The following is a 20739-nucleotide window of genomic DNA, read 5'->3' as shown; positions in this document are numbered from 1 at the left end:
TCTTGCTCAACTAGACAGCTTGGGCAGAGGCTCTCTCCTCCATTCCACTGACAGGTGATACTCCTAGTAGGAAGCTTATTTAAACACGCAATCCATAAGAATACAACTATTCTATATGGACCCTTCCATTTCCAGATGCAAGGCCAGATTTTATCTCTCTCTGCATTCAAGTCAGCAAGCTGGCAGTAGGCATTTCGAACCAGAGATCTACTAGGACTATTCCTTGTCCAACAGAGCATATCTTTTGGTCCATTTGGCATAGGTGGCAACATGGAATTAAACTTCCCAAGAATGGATTCATCAAAATACAGCTGCAAGTAGTCCCACTTCCAGTTACCTGTAACAGGGTCAACAATATCACAAATTCTCAACTCTAAATCAAGAGCAGGAGGCTACATAGAAGCAAGATCAAACAAGTTACATTCCCATCCACACCAACAATCCGACCAGAAAGAAATAAAGTTTACATTGCCCACCTCCCAACTCAGAAATTGGTCCAGCTTAGTTCTAGCTAGACAAATATTCTTCCATAAGGAAGAGTCACTCTTTCGTGCAATAAAACCTCTTCTGGGATCAAGCTTTCTACCATATTTGCCAAGAAGGACTTTGGCCCAAAGACTATCCTGATCATTAATAAGCATCCATAATATCTTTTGCATAAAGGCTTCATTTTGAGTTCTGAGCTTGATAATACCAAGTCCACCACATTCCTTAGGCTTGCATAATTGGTCCCACGCAACATAATGAGCCTTCCTTTTATCATATGTATCTCCCCAGATGAACTTGCGTTGTAACTTTTCTATATCTTGGCAGATATGAATTGGCAGCACATTATTCTGCATGTGGTACAATGGAATAGCAGAGATAACACTCCTTGCCAATGTGATTCTCCCAGCCATAGACAAGGACTTGGCTTTCCATCCTTGAAGCCTATTCTGCACTCTAGCTATGACATTAGCATAATGATTTCTACCAATCCTACCATGTCTCATAAGTGTTCCCAAATAGTAGCCAATATTCTTTACCACCTTGAAGCCACTAACATCCGAGATAGAATTGACAGTCTCCTGAGGAGTATTCCTAGAAAAGTAGATGCAAGATTTCTCCATACTCACACATTGACCTGAAATTCTAGAAAACTTATCCAAACAGTCAGAAATGCACTCCAGCTGACTTAAGGATGCTTTAGCAAACAAGATAATATCATCTGCAAACATCAAGTGGGAAATCTGAGGTCCTGATCTACCTGCTTTTATTGGGTACCAGCTCTTCCTCTCCACTTCATCCATAATTAAGTGCGATAGCTTTTCTATGCAAAGAACAAATAAATAAGGGGATAAAGGATCCCCTTGCCTTATTCCCCTCTGGGGCTGAAAACCTGGTGTTTTGGCACCATTCCATAAAATCTCAATGAAAGGGCTTGTAACACAACCCATGATTACAGCAATCAAATCATCAGGCAGCTTCACCTCCTCAAGGACAGATTTAATAAAACTCCAATTAAGTCTATCATATGCCTTCTCTAAGTCAATCTTAATAGAAAAAAAACTCTTCCTCCCTTTCATCCTATGCATGGAATGTATAAGCTCTTGGGCAATGATGATATTGTCTTGGATATTCCTCTTGGGGATGAAGCTGACCTGGTTAGGAGCTATAAGATTCCCTATAAAAGGCTTAATCCTATTAACCAGAATTTTGCTAAGCCCTTAATAGACTGTATTGCAGAGAGCAATAGGTCTAAATTGCTTCATAGAACAAGGTCTATCAACCTTAGGAATCAAAGTAAAAAGAGTTTGATTAATCTCTTTAATTTGATATGGATTGCTGAAATACCATTTCATGCTGTTAAAGACTTGATCTTTGACCACTTCCCAATTCCTATGAAAAAACAATGCAGGGAATCCATCCGGACCTGGAGTTTTCAAGGCTGGCATTTGAAAAAATGCCCTCCTGACTTCCTCCTGAGAAATATTCGCAGTCAGCAACTTCCTATCCTCCTCACCAATACTTGGCCAGGAATACACAGTCTGACTCCAATCAGTTTCCAGCAAATCTTGCTTGAAAAGGTTGAAGTAAAAGCTCCTTGCAAGCTCAATCAGATCTTCTTCTCCAGAAACCCAGCCACCCTCATTATTCTGCAGCTTTAGAATCTTATTTCTCTTTCTTCGGATCAAGGTACTAGTGTGGTAGAACCTTGTATTTCTATCACCACCTTTTATCCAATCACCCCTTGATTTCTGAAACCAGATCTGTTCTTCTTGATCAAGGATTTCCTCTAGCTTTTTAATTAGCTTTGCTTCCAAATCCTCCAAGTGAAAGCTGCTATGCAAGCACATCTGTTTTTGGATTCCATCCAGCCGAGCAATCACCCTATTCTTTCTGCCTACTATGAATCCAAACACTTCCTTATTCCACTCCTTGACCACAGGGATAAAAGATGCTAAACTATCCGGCAACTTAGAATCATGATCCCAATTATCTTTAAGAAAATTATTGAACCTAGTATCATTTTGCCAAACAGCCATAAATCTAAAGGGTCTCTCCTTCCAGCAAAAATCCCCTTTAACCAAACGGACCAAAACAGGGCAGTGGTCTGAAAATAACCGAGGGAGATTTAGAACATCAGCATCTTCAAAATATATTCTCCACAAGTCATTAGCAACTGCTCTATCAAGTCTTTTGTACACTCTTTCTAGATGAAGAAATTTGGGTCCCTTCCATGAAAATCTGTTACCTCCACCACCTAAGTCCATTACCCCACAAGCATCCAACACATCACAGAACATATTACACCTGTTAGTATCAACTGGCCCACCTCCTTTCTTTTCAGAAACAGAAGCAATTTCATTGAAATCCCCTGACAAGATCCAAGGCTTATTCATAGTCCTCCCAATGTGTTTCAATTCTTCCCACAACACTCTTCTCTTCTCTTCATGGGGACTAGCATAGACTGCTGTCCAAAAAAATCCTTCTTTACCCGAGAACTCAACCCATACATGGATAAATTGGTCATGTTTCTTGATGAGAGAAATCTGCACATCAGTAGAGTCCCATACAACCCAAATACCACCAGAATATCCATGTGCATCAGCAATAATGTAATTAGAAAACCCCAAACTTCTAATAATCCTCACAGCTTTAGCTCCACTGACTCTAGGCTCCAATATAGCAGCAACACCAACCCCATACTTCCTTCGAAACCTACTGAAGGTACTCTTAAATTGCTTCTTAACAGCACCTCTGCAGTTCCAAGACATCACATTCATAGAGAAGATTGGGATTGCTGCAAGATTACAAAGTTCTTGCAACTTGTATCTTGGCTCATATCATGAGCCTCCTGAAATGCAACATCTTCTTCCTCACAGTCCAAGTCACCCATAGCATGCATAGAAGTGGTCAAGTCTGCAATAGAAGGCTGATCCAGCTCCATACCAGACTGGATGCCATCTCTCTTTGAACTTTCTCCCATGACCAGTTCATGTGAATCTGGTTCCTTCACCTTATTTCCAATATTCAGACTGTCCACCTGATGATTACTAACAGAAATTTTTTCCCAGTGTTTAGCTTTTACGGATTACAGTGACTTCCAAGTTTATATCTTACTGTTATATAGATAATAGGGGTGTTAATAACTCATTCCACTCTAGTAATTAGTTACACCTCGAAACTTTGTATTAGATTATATTTTAGATATTAAATCTTGTATATTTTTAGATTAGACGCAGCTTTTATTTTCGTTTTTCTCAATTTAACTCCATGTATGACGAAATTTTTAAAATTATAATGATTTTGAATATTGAAAATAAATACTAAAATTCAACTATTTAAATTAATAGATATTGTAAACATATTATGTTTACACTAATATAATTTAGTTAAAATATATATTGTAAAACAATGATTAGTTTCAATTTTTTACCTTTAAAACTCTATAATTTCTATATGGATCAAAATTTCTATATGATCTTAATTCAGTCATTAATCGTAACAAGATCACGCCAGAAGGCCCAAAACCAAAACCCACAAAATTAAGCCTTTCAAAATATTGGGACAAGAGTTCGGAATGGGTTAAATACCCGACATTAGATACAAAGTTTCATTGAATTGGGCCTTGAGTAAGTCCAGGTCAAAAAGGGAAAGCAAAAAAAAAAAAAAAAAATTAAAATATGTGGTTTATGTTGTTTATATATTGTTAGTTTTATTTGGACTATTTTTTTTTTTTGGTGGCTAGTTTTCTTTGGACTATTAATTGTCACACTTAATTGTTTATAGGTAGTTTTATTTAATTGAATTTTTTCGAAACATCCTTACCCTTGATTTTGTTTATAATTAATTTTGAATATCAGAACCACTTTTACTTATTTCCAAAGAAAAGAAAAAAAAAAGAATCACTTTTACTTTTCTTAAGACTTTCAATTATTTAATTACTCAACTACGCCCACCCAGTATTATAAATTTATAATATTAAGATATATAGGTAATAAACTCAAAAGCAAGATTAAATAGGAACCTTGCATTTAATGAAATCCTTACTTCCGCCCGCAAACCATATCACATTCACAGTCTTTTTTTTTTCTAAGGAGAATTATAATGTGGATGTAAATCAAATGTATTATGTTTCAAGTTTCAACAATTAATTATTAATTATTTTGACTATTATATAAAGTAACAAAGGGCTTTTATGATATATAATTTTCAAGTTGTAAAAAACAATTCTCTTCCGCTTTAACCAAGTTATATACTATGCTTTCGAGAAATTTTATTTCTAGTAGTCTTAAATTCTGAGAAAAGAAGAATTCTTATTTTCATTGATACGTACAAGCGGTACATTGCTGATATATATAGATATGATCAGCTATACACCAAAAAGGCTATGAACTACGCGGGAAAAGTAATAACTAACCAACTCATAAATTGAAGAAACTAAAAAGTAACTGATATATGTACACAATTGCAACACGTGAATGATAAAGAAAGGAATAAAGAGCACCGCGGAAGGTTGAGAAATTCACTTCCTGATAGTGTAATAACTAATAAGTAGCGAAAGGTCAATAAACAAATCAGTAATTTTATTCTAGTGACATCATTTTAATACGGGAAGAGTTATATTACATTTTGTGTCTACAAATTCTCACATAATTACACTATTTGTTTTCGAAATTACTTTCGGTTAGTAATGTATTTTTGGAAGTACATATATAGTGTGATTTGTAAAAATTTATAAATTTTTTTTTGTAAATAGACTATTCCCCTTTAAATATATTCTATAATCTTTGTTACTTTTCGGGGGTGTTTGGTTTAAGTTTTTGGAGAGGATTACCGGTAATCCTTCTTTGGTAAATGTAATTATCACGTTTGGTAGAAGGAATAAATTACGATTCCCGGATATCCAAGGATTACCGGTAATTTGATTTATAAAGAAAAGTCACTATTCAGATTACCAAAAATAATATGGTAATTCGGAATACCAATCAGAATACCAAGTAAAGGGAAAGCACAACAATAAATTTTGAGACAAAAATACCCCAATACACATAAAAATTTAGACCCAATCTATCAATTACAAAAGTAAAAATAGTTTGAGGTTATTTTTGTAAAATAACCTCATATTCCAAGTCATATTTCGTTCTAAACCAAATATGGAATAAGTAATTTTTACCCAATATTCCCGGTAATATTTTGGCGAACCAAACACATCTTTCGTAAGATTCCAAGTAAACTCAATTTCTACTGAATTCCCATTAATCATGATTCCCGGTCACCAAAAAATTTCTCCTGTACCAAACACACCCTTCGTGTTTTAGAATTGTTTAATAATAAAATTTAAGATATAGACATGGGTTGGTGGACGTTAGAATTGGATTACATGCATATGGATTCTTGATGAGGACTCACATGAGTGTATCAAAGTGCATGCAAATATGTGCTTGCTTTGTTTTTGTGGTATATAGTATATACGTATATTACCATTTTTCGGCTTTTTGACCCTTTTGTCCCTCATTAAATAATTAATAACCAATTTGCCCATCCCCCAGAACTATCCACCATCCTGCCCTCATTTAGTCGATTAAGTTGCACTTTTAATCGACTAAATGGGCAAAACTCAGAAATCATGAAACGCGAATTTTAGTCGACTAAATACTCACCTTAATCGACTACATTCGTTGCACTTTTAGTCGACTAAGTCCATTATTTAGTCGACTAAAAGTCGCAGAAAACCCTATATCCAGACCTCTCTCGGTCTCATTTTCATTATATTCGAAATCAAAACTCCTCTTTCTCTTGTTTGTTAGCTGTGATCCTTCCAATCACCCTTCCATTTCATCCCACCACCTCTAAGGCATAGTAATTGTGAAATCATTGTCATTTCCCTTTATTTCTCAATTGTTTCCCCCAAATCCGAACCCAAAACCCTAAAATCTGATTCCTACCCCCAAAATTCGTGTGAAAGATGAGCTCAAGTCCAAACATGTATGTTACCATGATTTACTATGATGGAAAGCATTATGAAGGCCCCAACGGTGTTCAATTTGAAGGGAAAACGAAAATGTTGAAAATCAAACGGGGCACTACGTACAATGAGCTGAAGGGGAGGATTCACCAAAAATTGGGGCTACACGGCAGCCATGGCGTTCAACGGATGATCGCCAGGGTAGAGTCTACAGTTGGTAAGGATGCTATATTCTACATTGGTAATGATATATGTGACGATGAAGATGTGGACTGTGTCATAGATGCATTTGTGGACCGAAAATTTCAAAACTTTATTGAGATATATGTTGAAATAGATTGTGGTCAATCTTCATCTGCACCTGTGCATGGAAGAAGTCAAAGTCAAGAAGACAGAGTGGTCGGTTTATCTGCACCTGCACCTATCTTAAGTCAGATAACACTGAGGGAAATAGACGAGGAATAGGATGAGCATGACGAGGATATGGACAGTGAAGACGATGGTGAACCCGAGAGTGTTATTCCGCTGGGTGACACCTCAGATACGGACGTAAAGGGGAATTTTGACGCTGATACTAGTTCAGGAAACTTGAGTTCCCAGGTTATGCCACCACTCCGTGTTGACCCTGTTAGCAGTGGTAAGATTGTAAATTAAAGTTTTAATTTTGCATATATATATATTTGTGTTTTCTTTCGTACTGACAGATAAGTTTAAATTTGGACGTAGGTTCTGAGATTGAGCCATTTTGGAACGACAGCCCACACTATTCCTTCATTAATTGGGCTCACCCTAATGATGAGACGGAGATATTGTATGGCGACAATGACATCCATGGTGGCTGGCATTTAGGGGTCCATTATATTTGTACCAGGAGTTTCAAACTAAATCTGGAATGCAACATGCAGTCAAATTATATTGTATGAAGTCTCATCGTACTGCTGTGGTGGCAAAAAGTGATGACCATAGATTTGTGATGAAGTGTCGACACCATAATGATGGTTGTCCATGGTACGTGCGGGCTATGATGCCCAAGAATGGAAATAGTTGGGTTGTTAGTAAGTGGGGTAAAAAACACACCTGCCTAAACCAAGGCCTTACTCGGGACCATAGACAGCTGGATTCTGATCTAATATGTGCAGCCATTATAAGTATGTATTACAGAATTTTTGTTTATGGTTTAATTTTTCGGTATATTTATTGGCTGTGTTGACTTCGAATTTTGTATAGGTATGTTAAAAGAAGATCCATCCACGAAACCAGTTCTTATTCAGGAGAGGGCACAAAGTTTGTATGGATACAACATATCTTATAGGAAGGCTTGGAAGGCTAAAATGAACGCCATTGTGAAGTTGTTTGGCGACTGGGAAAAATCATATGCCATCTTACCTGGTTGGCTGACCTACATGACACAGATTAATCCTGGTTCTGTGTTCAAGATTGATACGTACCCAATTGCATACGAATCTGGTACAATACAATTTTGTACCTGAAAGTGTGTTCCCCAAGTCATTATATGCGTGTAAATTAGTATTCGATCGGTTCCGTGCCAAAAAAATGCGTGCAAAACAGAATGGGGTGTCAAAACCACTTATTTAGTCGAGCAACCTGTGCTGGTTTAGTCGACTACACAGTTTAGTCGACTAAACCAGTACAGGTTGCTCGACTAAATAAGTGGTTTTGACACCCCATTATGTTTTGCACGCATTTTTTGGCACGAAACCGATCGAATATCAATGTACATGCATATAATGACTTGGGGAACACACTTTCAGGTACAAAATTGTATTGTGGCGGTTATAAACCATGAATGTACATGTATTGCATAAATCTTGGTTTAGGGTACCCGAAACTTGTGTTCTTCATTTAACTCTCTTATGAGCACCTGTTCTGAATTTCATTGGACATTTTAGACCCGTTGGACTGTGATTAGACACAAATTGAAAACAAGAATGTAAAATTACCATGTTCCTTCATTTGGTAAACAAGAAAAATGACATAATTACGTAAACGATTCACAACATGATAGGAACATTCAATAGTTTAGCTCATAAACATAATATCACATAAACTACAAATGTCAAATATGAAGACCGAAGTCAATTACATAACAACACACACTACAAACATAAAGTAAAAAACATAAACCCTAAATCTAATCGTCCCCCTCCTCGGATGCCGTCTCCTCGTCAGACACATCAGTCCCCTGTCCTGCAACATCCTCAACCTACTGTTTTCCTCGTCCAAGCTCTAGACGAGCAAGCCTATCTTCAACACCCTTGAACCGTCCCTGTATATGTCTAAATCTTTCATTCCCTTTCTGCACGTGACTCTTCCTCCATTTTTTGTGTTTCAGCGCCATTTTTCCTATTTTCTTCAGCGTGGCGTTTATGCCCTTCATGACATCACGCAATGAAAACCCACCGTCAGGCTCAGCTATCTCCTGCTAGTCACCCTCATCATCATCGTCATCATCATCCTCCACCTCGGGCTCAACCATGTCTACAAGTGGAGCAACATCAGGAACCTCAACATCAGCCGCACCTGTGAACTGCCACACTCCTGTTTGGGGGTTCTTTGTCATCTTGCACTGCTCCAGTAGACGTTTTCCAAACTTATGATTATACCCTGTGGTCTTCTTCAAGGTCACATTATCCATGGGAACATTAAAATGCTCCAATATCCTCTGAACAAGACAAGCAAATGGAAGTGCACCCTTGTGTTTGGCCTTATACATCATCCAACAGATGTAGTGCCTCCAGTTCACCGAAGTACCATGTCGGATAGCCCACATGATGGGAATGTCATGCTCTAACACCCTGGAATGATTGAACGCTCGCGGAAACAGAATGTGGGTGATGACATAGTGTAGTATACAGGACTCCACAGTAAGCAACCCCACCGTATAGGCAATGTGTTGCCCACAGACTCTTCTCTGCTCCTGCACGGCATCACCTCGTGTATATCCTGGAAGTATGGTCCCGCTGTCTGCGTCATATTCCACAGTCTGCGCAGAATCAAAGTCATACCCCAGTAACTCCAACCATACCGGAGCCGTCATGATGATCTCCACCCCGCAGACCCTAGACCTCAGCTCACCCTGTACGTAGCTGAGGTTATGGTAGAAGGCCCGTACATGCAGCTCAGAATATGAACACGACAGTTCAGCCAAGGTCCTAAGATGTGATTCCTCCAACCACCTCACAATGTTAAAACCTTCTTGTTCAAAAAAAGGTTGTATCAAGTGATTTGGCCCCACATATGGGTCAGTTAACAAAGTCACGGACAAATGATTCATGAACCACGGGGTCATTCTCGAACAAGTATCCGAATGGTAGGTCGACAGGAGCAGGCTCTTCCTCTTGTGGCCTTGACGAAGATGGACGGTCTTGTCGTAGCTTCTGTCGTCTCTCATTTCCAGTGCTAGACGATCTTCTACGGCCAGCCATGGGAACAACTGTACCTACAATGCAAGTGGAAACAATATCAATGAATAATAACAATATCAAAAAATTTAAAATTCAATATAAAAAACAAAACCTAATCCTAAAATAAAACAGAAAACAAACCCTATACCTATACCATACCATAAAAACAGGAAACGTAAACCCCAAACCCAATCAAAAACAGCACCCCAAACCCTAACCCTAACCCTAAAACAGAAACCCTAACCCTAACCCTAACCCTAACCCTAACCCTAGCACATCACAAAAACCATTCCTAGCCCCTAACATAAAAACATCAACCCTAACACTACAACCCAAACAAAACAGCAACATAAACCCTAACCCTAACCCTACCCTAAGGTACCACATCAACCCTAACCCTCACCCTCACAACAAACTTAACACCCTACCCCTAACCTAAATCCATAAAACCGCAAACATAAATCAAATGCATGGAGAAAACAAAAAAAAAACCTAAACCTAAAACCAAATGCAAGTCAGAAAACGTTACCTAAATGTCGATTTCGCAAGTGTGAACCAAGGATGCTTCAATCGCACCTTCAAGGGTTGAGATTCGGACTTGGTTGGAGAGAGGGGACGGAATGGAGCGATTTAGTCGATTAGGGTTTGAAAATAACCCCCTTTGCGAAATGGTTTTTTTTTTTTAAAAACCTGATCTGCGACATTTAGTCGACTAAATAATGGACTTAGTCGACTAAAAGTGCAACGAATGTAGTCGATTAAGGTGAGTATTTAGTCGACTAAAATTCGCGTTTCATGATTTCTGAGTTTTGCCCATTTAGTCGATTAAAAGTGCAACTTAATCGACTAAATAGGGGCAGGATGATGGATAGTTCTGGGGGAGGGGCAAATTGGTTATTAATTATTTAATGAGGGGCAAAAGGGTCAAAAAGCCACCATTTCCCTATGTTACATGTCTTGTTGGAATTAATTTGCGTACCGCTTTAGCTTAATTACTGGAAATTTTTAACTAAACATGTTGATATTCTTAGCCGATCCCAGTTGCTATATATATTGAAAGATGTTCATTACGTTTAATTTAGTGAATAGTTTCTTGTTTGATACAACTCCAGAAGCACGACCTGCTCGAAAATTTGTTAAGAAGGAAGAGGGTCCGTGATTTTAGTGTACGCAATCAAATAGCTTATATAGAAACCATGAAAGATGTTCAACACATGAATGATGGGACCGTTTGGTACGTGGTATTCTTCAGGATTCTTGGGAAACTGAATTTTTCTAAATTTTTAATTTTTGGATATTATCGTAAACTGAATGTAAAATTCATATTTCTGAAAATCGAGATTCCCGGACAAAAAAAAAATTTCTCTACCAAACGCCCCCTTAGGTAAAAGAATTGTCCAGTTAAAGTTGATTGGATAAATTTTTTCAAACTAATGTAGTCAAACACGTCACTAATACTAACGGGACTCGTACCATGTCAGCGCCACTTGAGCAGTCCTGTTACTGTAAAACTTATGAAGGTCATAACTTTTGACTTAGGTATCCAAATCAGATGATTTTTTTTATTTTACATAACTTTTTGATATCTATGCAATGACACCTCATTTACATATTTTATCTCTCACAAACATAGTTCAAATTTATAATAATGATACCATAATCACAAGAGCGTTTAAATCCAGAAGATGGCACGTGTTGCACCTTATGGTGTTGGTTAGGGAAAAACTCGGGATCTTCTAGATTTAAATGATCTTGTAATTGTGGAATTATTGATGCAAATTCAAACTATGTTTATGGAAGATAAAATATGTCAAATGAGATGTCATTGCGTAGATCTTGAAAAGTTATGTCAAATAAAAAAAATCATCGAATTTGGATACCTGAGTCAAAAGTTATAGTCTTCCAAAATTTTACGATAACGGGACTGCCTACGTGGCGCTGATATGGCACGAGTCCAGTCCGTATCATTGACGGGACTAGTCCCGTCAATATCAGTGACGTGTTTGACTGCATTAGTTTGAAAAAAATTATCTAATCAACTTTAACTAGGTAATTCTTTTGGCCAAAAGACTTAAAATGGTGCTTTAGTCCACGAAACATGCTTTAAAAATAACGAGAATAAGTGATAGATTAATGGAGAAAAAAATAAAGATCGATTGAGAGAAAGGGAAAAGGAAAAGGAAAAGGAAAAAGAAAAAGAGAAAGAAAAAAAAAGTATAATGAAAGTTTTGAAATTTGTAAGAGGAATTTTATGTGTAAGAAACATATATTTTTGAAGATTAAGCCATGTTTCTAGTTGTAAAGTTGTCATTCTAATTACAAAAGCAACATTTTTATTTCTTGTTTTTCATGTTAAAAGACCAAATATTTGTACAAAGGGTGAGTATATGTTACGTGAAGGAGGTAGTTATAGCTCAGCCTGAAGTGAAGGGGTTGTTGAGATATTAGAGTGAGTTGTTAGAATGTTTGATTTTATTAGAAAGTTGTGTATTCTGTTAGACGATTGTGTATAGCTTTAGGTAGAATAGTATAAATGTGAGAATGTAAAGGAGCTTGAGGTATCAGATGAATAATAACAGTTTTGTTCTCTTCTTTGAGTTTCAAGGTTCATCCATGTTTCTCTATCTTTTATCATTTATAGATTCTTGAATATGTAACATTAGTGCTTTTCATCACCGTGAGCTTTTTCGTTTTTTTTCTGTAATATGGAAGCGAAGAAGGAACTCATCTCATACAACCATGGAAGAACAACCACAGTTGATTCGCGTTCGCTATTGCAATCCTCATTTTCGAGTCCCCTTGATAGCATGAATAGAAAGGAACTCTTCTCCTTGGTCCTCACGAAAGTGTAGCGGGCCTTAGACACCTTACATGCTATGCAAATTTCCTTCAATGTGATGCCCTTAAAACCACTTCTACAACCTGGAAATTCTTGTGCAACAACAGCCATAGCAGTGCAAATGTTTTCTCAATACAACCGACCCAAAAAGGTTCAAGATGTTCAAGACTCATCCAGTGGTTTTTCTCTTCAAGATTCAGCCACTAGATTTCAGCCTAGGAGATTGTTGGTAAGTCACCAAAATTCAAGAACGAAGTCCTTCAAGATGTCACACACGAAGCAAATTATTGGTTTGGTTTATCAACCATCTATCCAGCCCTCTCAAGACCAAGTGTCACAGGTGCACATCCATAAGTGATTTGGTATAACGGGTTTGCTTCACTTGTGTCATCACAAGATTTCATTGTTGAACACCACATCTACAATTCTTTCGTTTAGCTTTCATTCCAGAAAAAGAGCACGACAAGAAAATATAGTATATCCATGGAAACTTTGTTTGCTCTATTAAGCCATGCGAGGACAGCTTTAGTTGGTCCGCGTCCGCTGTTGCAGTCCATTTTCATCGATCAAGATACAACAGGTCTGCGTCCCTTGTATCTTTAATTTTTTCTTGGAGCTATGCACTTCCCATTTTTTGTTAGGTTTTGCTCCCCTGCTTCTGTTTCAACAGTGAAAATGGCTGCTATTAACTACCATTGCCCCTTGAGAAGGTTATTATAGTGTGCACCTTCCATTCGTTTGGGTCAAACTTTGATGTTAAATAGTCATCATGCTTCTGTCCCTTCTAGAATATTGCCCATTGATATTATTTCTCCACCTTGCGGGTATGGATGATCACAAATTTTCACTTTTCTTGGACCTTGAGGACAAGGTCCCTTTGGAGGGGAAGGAAATGTTACGTGAAGGAGGTAGTTACAGCTCAGCTTGAAGTGAAGGAGTTGTTGGGATATTAAAGTTAGTTGTTAGGATGTTTAAGTTTATTAGGAAGTTGCATATCTATTAGACGATTGTTATAGCTTTAGGTAGAATAGTATAAATGTGAGAATGTAAAGGAGCTTGAGGTATCAGATGAATAATAACAGTTTTGTTCTCTTCTTTGAGTTTCAAGGTTCATCCCTGTTTCTCTATCTTTTATCATTTACAGATTCTTGAATTTGTAATAGTTTAATAGGATAGTGTGTTTTTCAGTTTTAGACGGTACATCATGAATGATTGAGACCAGAGCTTGTGAAAGTTTAGTAAAAGAGATAAAATAGGGCATCGATATTATGGTAGGCTATGTTAGATCTGAGCAATATGTTGGCATTTTGCTGACTTTGATTTATCAATATCTACTTTTAGCTATGCTTTTGTGTTAAGTATATCCTGAACCTATTGGGCAGTGGTCTTGGGAGCCCAATTAGGAAAGATTGTCATTTATATATTAAATAGATCTAAGCGACAAACTCATCACAAAATGGTTTGACATCACATCTCAACCTAAAATCATTAGGCATTGAATTTATGAGTTCTTTTACTAATATATATGTGTTATGCTTAGATCATTCCTTTTCAATGTGGGACACTTTTTATCTCTAAACTTGAATTCCCAACAATCTACCTCTAAAGTGTGAGCCTATAATTGTTAACTCAACACCAATTACAATCTTCAAAGACTCGGAGTATCCAGGTCAATCAACCATTGATTCTGATACCACTATTGGGCAGTGGCCGGGGGAGCCCAATTAGGGGAGAGTATGATCGATGCATCAAATGGGTCTAAGAGACAAACTCACAACAAGGGGGTTAACACTACATCTTAACTCAAAAGCTTAAGACATTGAGTTTATAGGTCCTTTCAATTATATTTGTTATGCTTAGCCGATTTTTTTCCAATATGGTACTTTTTATCACTCACACTTGAATTCTCAATTTGAGTGGGTGAAATCACACACATTGGTTAAAAATAGACTGAATGAGCACCATATAAGTGGAAGAACTCATACACTTAATGCCTTAAGATTTTGGATTTGATTGTGGTGTTTAAACCCACTTAATGTCATTGCTTACTAGCCTATGGATGATGGTCTTCCCCTACCATATATGAGCTCCTCCTGTTGGCCCAATAACTGGTATCTGTGGTATCAAGGCCAAATTGACTTGCGGTGACCCACGTATCTAAACCCACTTAATATCATTGTTCGCTTAGCCTATGGATGATGGTCTCTCCCCATCATGAGCTTCCTTGCCGGACCAAACAAAACCCTTAAGCATAATTTATTTTCTCGTTCAGTAACCCTTCTTTTGTTTTATTAGTTAGCTTTTATGAAGAATGCTCTCTCAAGGGTAGTTTATCCTCTCTTTTTCCCCTACTGCTTGACCATTCTCTCCATACTTGACCAACCAATTCCAATCTTGAATTAGCTAAAAGAATCTTTGTAAATAAATGTCCAGAACATTGATTTGTTGTAGAGGTGTTCATCAACCGATTCAAACCGCGGTGACCGAATCGAAAAACCGATAACCGAACAAACCAAAAATCGAAAAATCGAAAACCGAAAAAAAACTGCAACGTTTAATTGGATTGGATCGGTTTTCAGATTGCTTAATGAAAATCGATCTAATCCAAACCGATCCAATATATTAATTTTCCTCTACTTATTTTGGTCTTTCTCCAATCATAATCCAAAAATTTCTAAACACAAGACCCATTAACCTATCAACTAAACCCAAGAAAAAACCTAGTCACATCTCATCAACAAAATTTCATCTGCGTAGAGTTTCATATCTCATTGTCCAAAAAAAAAAACTATATTATCGTTTACTGATCCTTTTGTATTTCAATTTTTTTTACAAAGCCAATATATATATAAAAGATGTTATATGCATAAATTTTTTTTAGGATTTTAAAAAAACTGAAAACCGATTCAATCCAAACCGAAAAAATTGGATTGGATCGGATTTGAAAAAAAGTCCAAACCGAACGGATGATTACATGGTCAAACCAAACAGTTTTTTTACAAAGCCAATATATATATATATATATATATATATATATATATATATATATATATATATATATATATATATATATATATATAAGATGTTATATGCATAAAACAAATTTTAAGATTTTCAAAAAACTGAAAACCGATCCAATCCAAATCGAAAAAAATTGGATTGGATCGGATTTGAAAATAAGTCCAAACCGAACGGATGATTACATGGTCAAACCGAAGAGATTGGATCGGATAATTTTTGCTTCCAAAATCGATCCAATCTAGACCGTAAACACCCTTAATTTGTTGTGCTTCAGCATCAATCACTCTCGGAATTTCCTATATGAGAAACATTTTTTGGTTAAAAATACTAAGAGGAATAGTTATTCCATATATTTTGATATTGAAAATAAAATTTTAGAAATTGACAATCATTGTTCTCATCCATCGATAATATTTAAACATTCGAATTTTTAAATTGCGGACGTTACTAGACACGTCTAGCTATAAATATATTAGTCTGCCTCTTGTCTTCTTGATGCATTAAATATATATGTAAAGGTTCAGAAATATATTAGTGGAGATTAGAAAAATATCTATAGCTAATTAGCATTAATTAATTGTGGTTTGCTTTTGTCTTCATTAGTAATGTCTTTTTCTTTTTCATTTTTTCTAATTGAATGATATGTAACTTGCACGCTAATGATTCTGTTAACCAAATGTTTGGCAAGTAACATCCGAAATGAGTTCAGTTTAGTTATCTAAAGTAACATTAGATATTTTTTTCCCATATATATATATATATATATTCTTTTGGCAAAACTACATCACACGAAAACATTGTTATAACATAGAAGAATATTATAATCAAGAGAGAAATATTTTTATCATGTAACTCACAAATTAAAGGAGAAAGGAGAGCGAAAAAATAAATAAAAAATGGGCTCCACCTATTTATGAATGTAACGTGAGACTATATCCTCAAACTAAATAACACATGCAGTATGCGCGCAGTTTTCCCTTTTCATCATTCAAAATGGTGTGCTCCTGACAACTTTCATATTTAACGTTCACACATTTTATGCCTACTGACGATTTACCTGCGTGTGAATTGGCATTTCCGCAACTTTCTGAACATTAAAAAAAGACGAAGCGGGACCACTGCTTGACTTGCAATTCAAGAAACTCGTTCATTTACTTTTATTTATTTCTCTCCCTTGAAGCTTCACCTTTCTAGGGAGCCATCTCGGTATATATAATAATAAAAGCCAACAACTAATCAATCAAAACACAAAAACAAAAAGCCATCCAATTCATCACCACCACCACCACTATCATCATCATCATTCACATGGGTAGCTATTGGATTTGCTGGCTTTTTGGTGTCATTCACATACTTCCATTACTGGGTTCCATCCATGCCATGATTCCACAGTCACCAATTAAGTGCAACCAATCTATCTGCACCCTCCACAACTCATACGGCACATGGGGTGACCGCAAGGACTGTTATGCTCTCAACGTTACATACCCAACAACTGAAGAACAGCTTCGTTTAGCTGTTTCCTATGCTGTTCAGAACAACCTCAAAGTCAAGGTTGTCACCAAATACTCACACACCATTCCCAAGCTGGCTTGCCCTCAAGAGAATTCTTTGCTCATCAGCACAGAAAAGGATGATTCTGGAATCCAAATTGATGCAGCAAATTTTGTTGTGACTGTTGATGCTGGTGTTGGGCTTCGTCAATTGATTGATGAAGTTGAAAAAGGTGGGTTCAGCTTGGTGGCTGCACCTTATTGGGAGGGTGTTAGTATTGGAGGGCTTATTAGTACTGGAGCACATGGTAGCTCTTGGTGGGGGAAAGGTGGTTCTGTTCATGATCATGTTCTGGGTATTAGTATTGTTGTCCCTGCTTCAAGATCTGAAGGGTATGCAAAGATTTTAAGATTGGAAGCACATGATCCTCTATTTAACGCAGCCAAAGTATCACTTGGAATGTTAGGTGCCATCTCCAAGGTCAGTATCTTTTTAGTATATAATTTCATTGTTTAATACTTTGTTGGGAAATGTTCTCTGTATCCGTGATAAAAAAAATTTATGTGCTACAGAGAAAAAAAACAAAAGGGATGAGGTCCAGTAATTAGCATGTTCTCTCTCTTCATGAGTTTCTTTCTTTCCTTTTTTTCTCGTAGATAAAAAATTTCTGTACGCAGAAAATATTTTCTCTACTTTGTAAGTATCTAATAATTTCATTTTTTTAATGCTCTGCCTAGAATTTTGTTCCTGATCCTATTCCACATTAATTCCTAACTGAAAAGTGAAAACACAGTATTTAATTTGGATTTGGTTTCTCTCATCTAAAAAAGTAACCACGTAGGTATATTATTGGGATAAATTATTCTATCTATCATTTTTTTTGTCTACCTTTGCCTACCGTTCTTTAATACTATTAGATCAGAATCTCAACTATATTTTTCATTTCTGTCTCCTATTGAGATTCCGATTTAACGATATTGAAAGACAATAAACAAAGATAGACAAAAAAAATAATAAGTAAAATAATTTATCCCTATATTATTTAATTATAATTACTCATTTAAAAATTATATATTTTTTTCTCTCTTATCTAATCATTAATGAATAAAAATAAGTGATACATAATCAACTTTTCACATATGAGAGATGATGCAAATTCATTAGATTGCTTTGAAAGACGAGTCATTTCAAAGGCAATCATGAATATTTTCATAAGCGGAATCATATGTGGTGTGGTGTGGTTGATATGATGAGTCTCAAAAACAACTAATCTTTTTGACCAAAAAAGGAAACATGTTCCCCACCTTTCCACGCGGAACTTATAAATCAAATAAAGAAGTGTCAAAGTTAATACGGTTTATGAATTTTATTTTTAGATTGCAACAGTTTATGAATTATTAAATTTTGTATTATCGGGCAAATAAAATATTCCGCTAAATAATATATATTCACAAATGATATATCTACTGCGTTTACTTTTTCCATTGCTCTACATGAAATGGATGTCATATATACATACTACCAAGTAGGTGTGTCAATATGGGTTTTGACACGCGGGTCAACCCGCGACACGACACGAAAATTCGTGTTCGAGTTGACCCGTAAAAAAATTCGTGTCGTGTTCGTGTTGGAAAAAATGACACGCAAAAAATTCGTGTCGTGTTCGTGTTTATGAATTCGTGTTCGTGTCGACCCGTATTATTTTTAATTATTATTTTTTTATTATTTTATTATTATTTTTTAATTTTTTATTTATTTTCGATCTTTTTTTTTAAATTTTTTTGTCAATTACCGTTTTGTCCCCTATTTTGCGTGTTATTCGTGTCGTGTCGTGTCAACCCGCAAAAAATTCGTGTCGTGTCAGTGTTGAAGATTTTGACACGAATGAAAATTCGTGTCGTGTTCGTGTTGATGTATTCGTGTCGTGTCGAATTCGTGTCGTGTCAATCTATATTGACACCCCTACTACCAAGTACATATTGGAAGTGGTTTTTTTATTTATTATTTTTTTAATTAAGTTTGATGAATTATCAACGTTAACGTACAGGTAAAGTTATCACTTGAACATAGGTTCAAAAGAAGCATAACCTACAATTTCACGGATGATGCTCATATTGAAGATGAGTACATAGACCATGCAAAGCAGTATGAATTTGCAGACATAACTTGGTATCCATCAAGACACACAGCTGTTTATAGATATGATTCCAGGGTTCCCTTAAATGCCTCAGGTGATGGAGTCTATGACTTCATTGGATTTCAAGCCAATTCCATTTTGGTCTCCGAATCAGTTAGAGCAGCAGGTAAATGATCTCTTATATATACATATATATATATATGTAGTGCCATATATATTTTTCTTCTTTGAGCATACAATAACAAAGCGTAATTCAAAGTTTTAATGAATGTTATATAAACGTTGACATGCAGAGAAATCGCTAGAAAAAACAAGATACATAGATGGGAAATGCTTAACGGCAGCTACTATTTTAGGATTCAAGAAATTAGTAGCCAATGGGTTAAAGAATAATGGTCTAATCTTCACTGGCTATCCTGTAGTGGGTTATCAAGGCAAAATGCAAGCCTCAGGTTCATGCTTATATTCAACAAGAATTGATACCTCATGCGCTTGGGATCCAAGAATCAAAGGTCTATTCTTCTATGAGAGTACAGCAATCTTCCCTGCTTCCAAATTTGGAGACTTCATCCGTGATGTGAGAAAATTGAGAGACCTTATAAAACCAGAAAATTTTTGTGGGGTGGATAACTATAATGGGATATTAATACGCTTCATCAAAGGATCAGATGCATATCTAGGACAATCTGAAGATTCTGTAGTGGTTGATTTTAACTATTATCGTGCAAATGACCCTTCAACTCCTAGACTAAACCAAGATGTGTGGGAGGAAGTGGAGCAATTAGCATTCTTCAAATATGGGGCTAAGCCACATTGGGCTAAGAACAGGAATGTAGCATTCTTAGGAGTGCAACATAAGTATCCTAAGTTTAACATGTTTATTGCAGCCAAACAACAAATGGATCCAAAAAATGTGTTTTCTAGTAAATGGTCTGAAGAGATACTGTATGGGAAGGAATTAGAGAAAACTGATGGGTGTGCTCTGGAGGGACTATGCATATGTACCGAAGATAGGCATTGTAGCCCACTAATGGGGTATCATTGCAGCCAAGGCCTTGTCTATACGGAAGCTAGAGTTTGTAGGAATTTACCAACTTCCATACCATCATCCATAGCATGATGTGCCTTTTATTTTGTAAACCCCAAAAACATTATTTCAACAAAGAGAAGCGTTATATTGATAAACTTTTTTATTTATAAACTTACAATTTACACTACGTCTGACAGGTCAGATTTCATTCAAGAGTGTCTTATCGGTCAGACATAATGTAATTTGTAAGAATCTGTAAATAAAAACACTACAAGAAAATTGGTATTTGGAGGTTGTTTCACTAAAACTGCCTCCAATTGATATATAGAGGCGATAACTCCG

General features: G+C 36.3%; 1 protein-coding gene across 1 annotated transcript; it reads left to right on the top strand.

Moving 5' to 3' along the window:
- Positions 1-13541: 13541 nt before the first annotated feature.
- On the top strand, positions 13542-20487 carry LOC133283659 (L-gulonolactone oxidase 3). Its single transcript, XM_061480552.1, has 4 exons — positions 13542-13623; positions 16998-17710; positions 19278-19533; positions 19661-20487. The coding sequence occupies exons 1-4, from the start codon at positions 13542-13544 to the stop codon at positions 20485-20487; spliced, it is 1878 nt and encodes a 625-aa protein (XP_061336536.1).
- The last annotated feature ends 252 nt before the right edge of the window (positions 20488-20739 follow it).

Source organism: Gastrolobium bilobum, unplaced genomic scaffold (assembly GCF_033153095.1).
Source record: "Gastrolobium bilobum isolate Gb01-03AN ecotype WA unplaced genomic scaffold, APGP_CSIRO_Gbil_v1 utg18685, whole genome shotgun sequence".
In the NCBI taxonomy this organism is placed as follows: domain Eukaryota; kingdom Viridiplantae; phylum Streptophyta; class Magnoliopsida; order Fabales; family Fabaceae; genus Gastrolobium; species Gastrolobium bilobum.
This window is presented reverse-complemented; position numbering and strand designations above follow the sequence as displayed.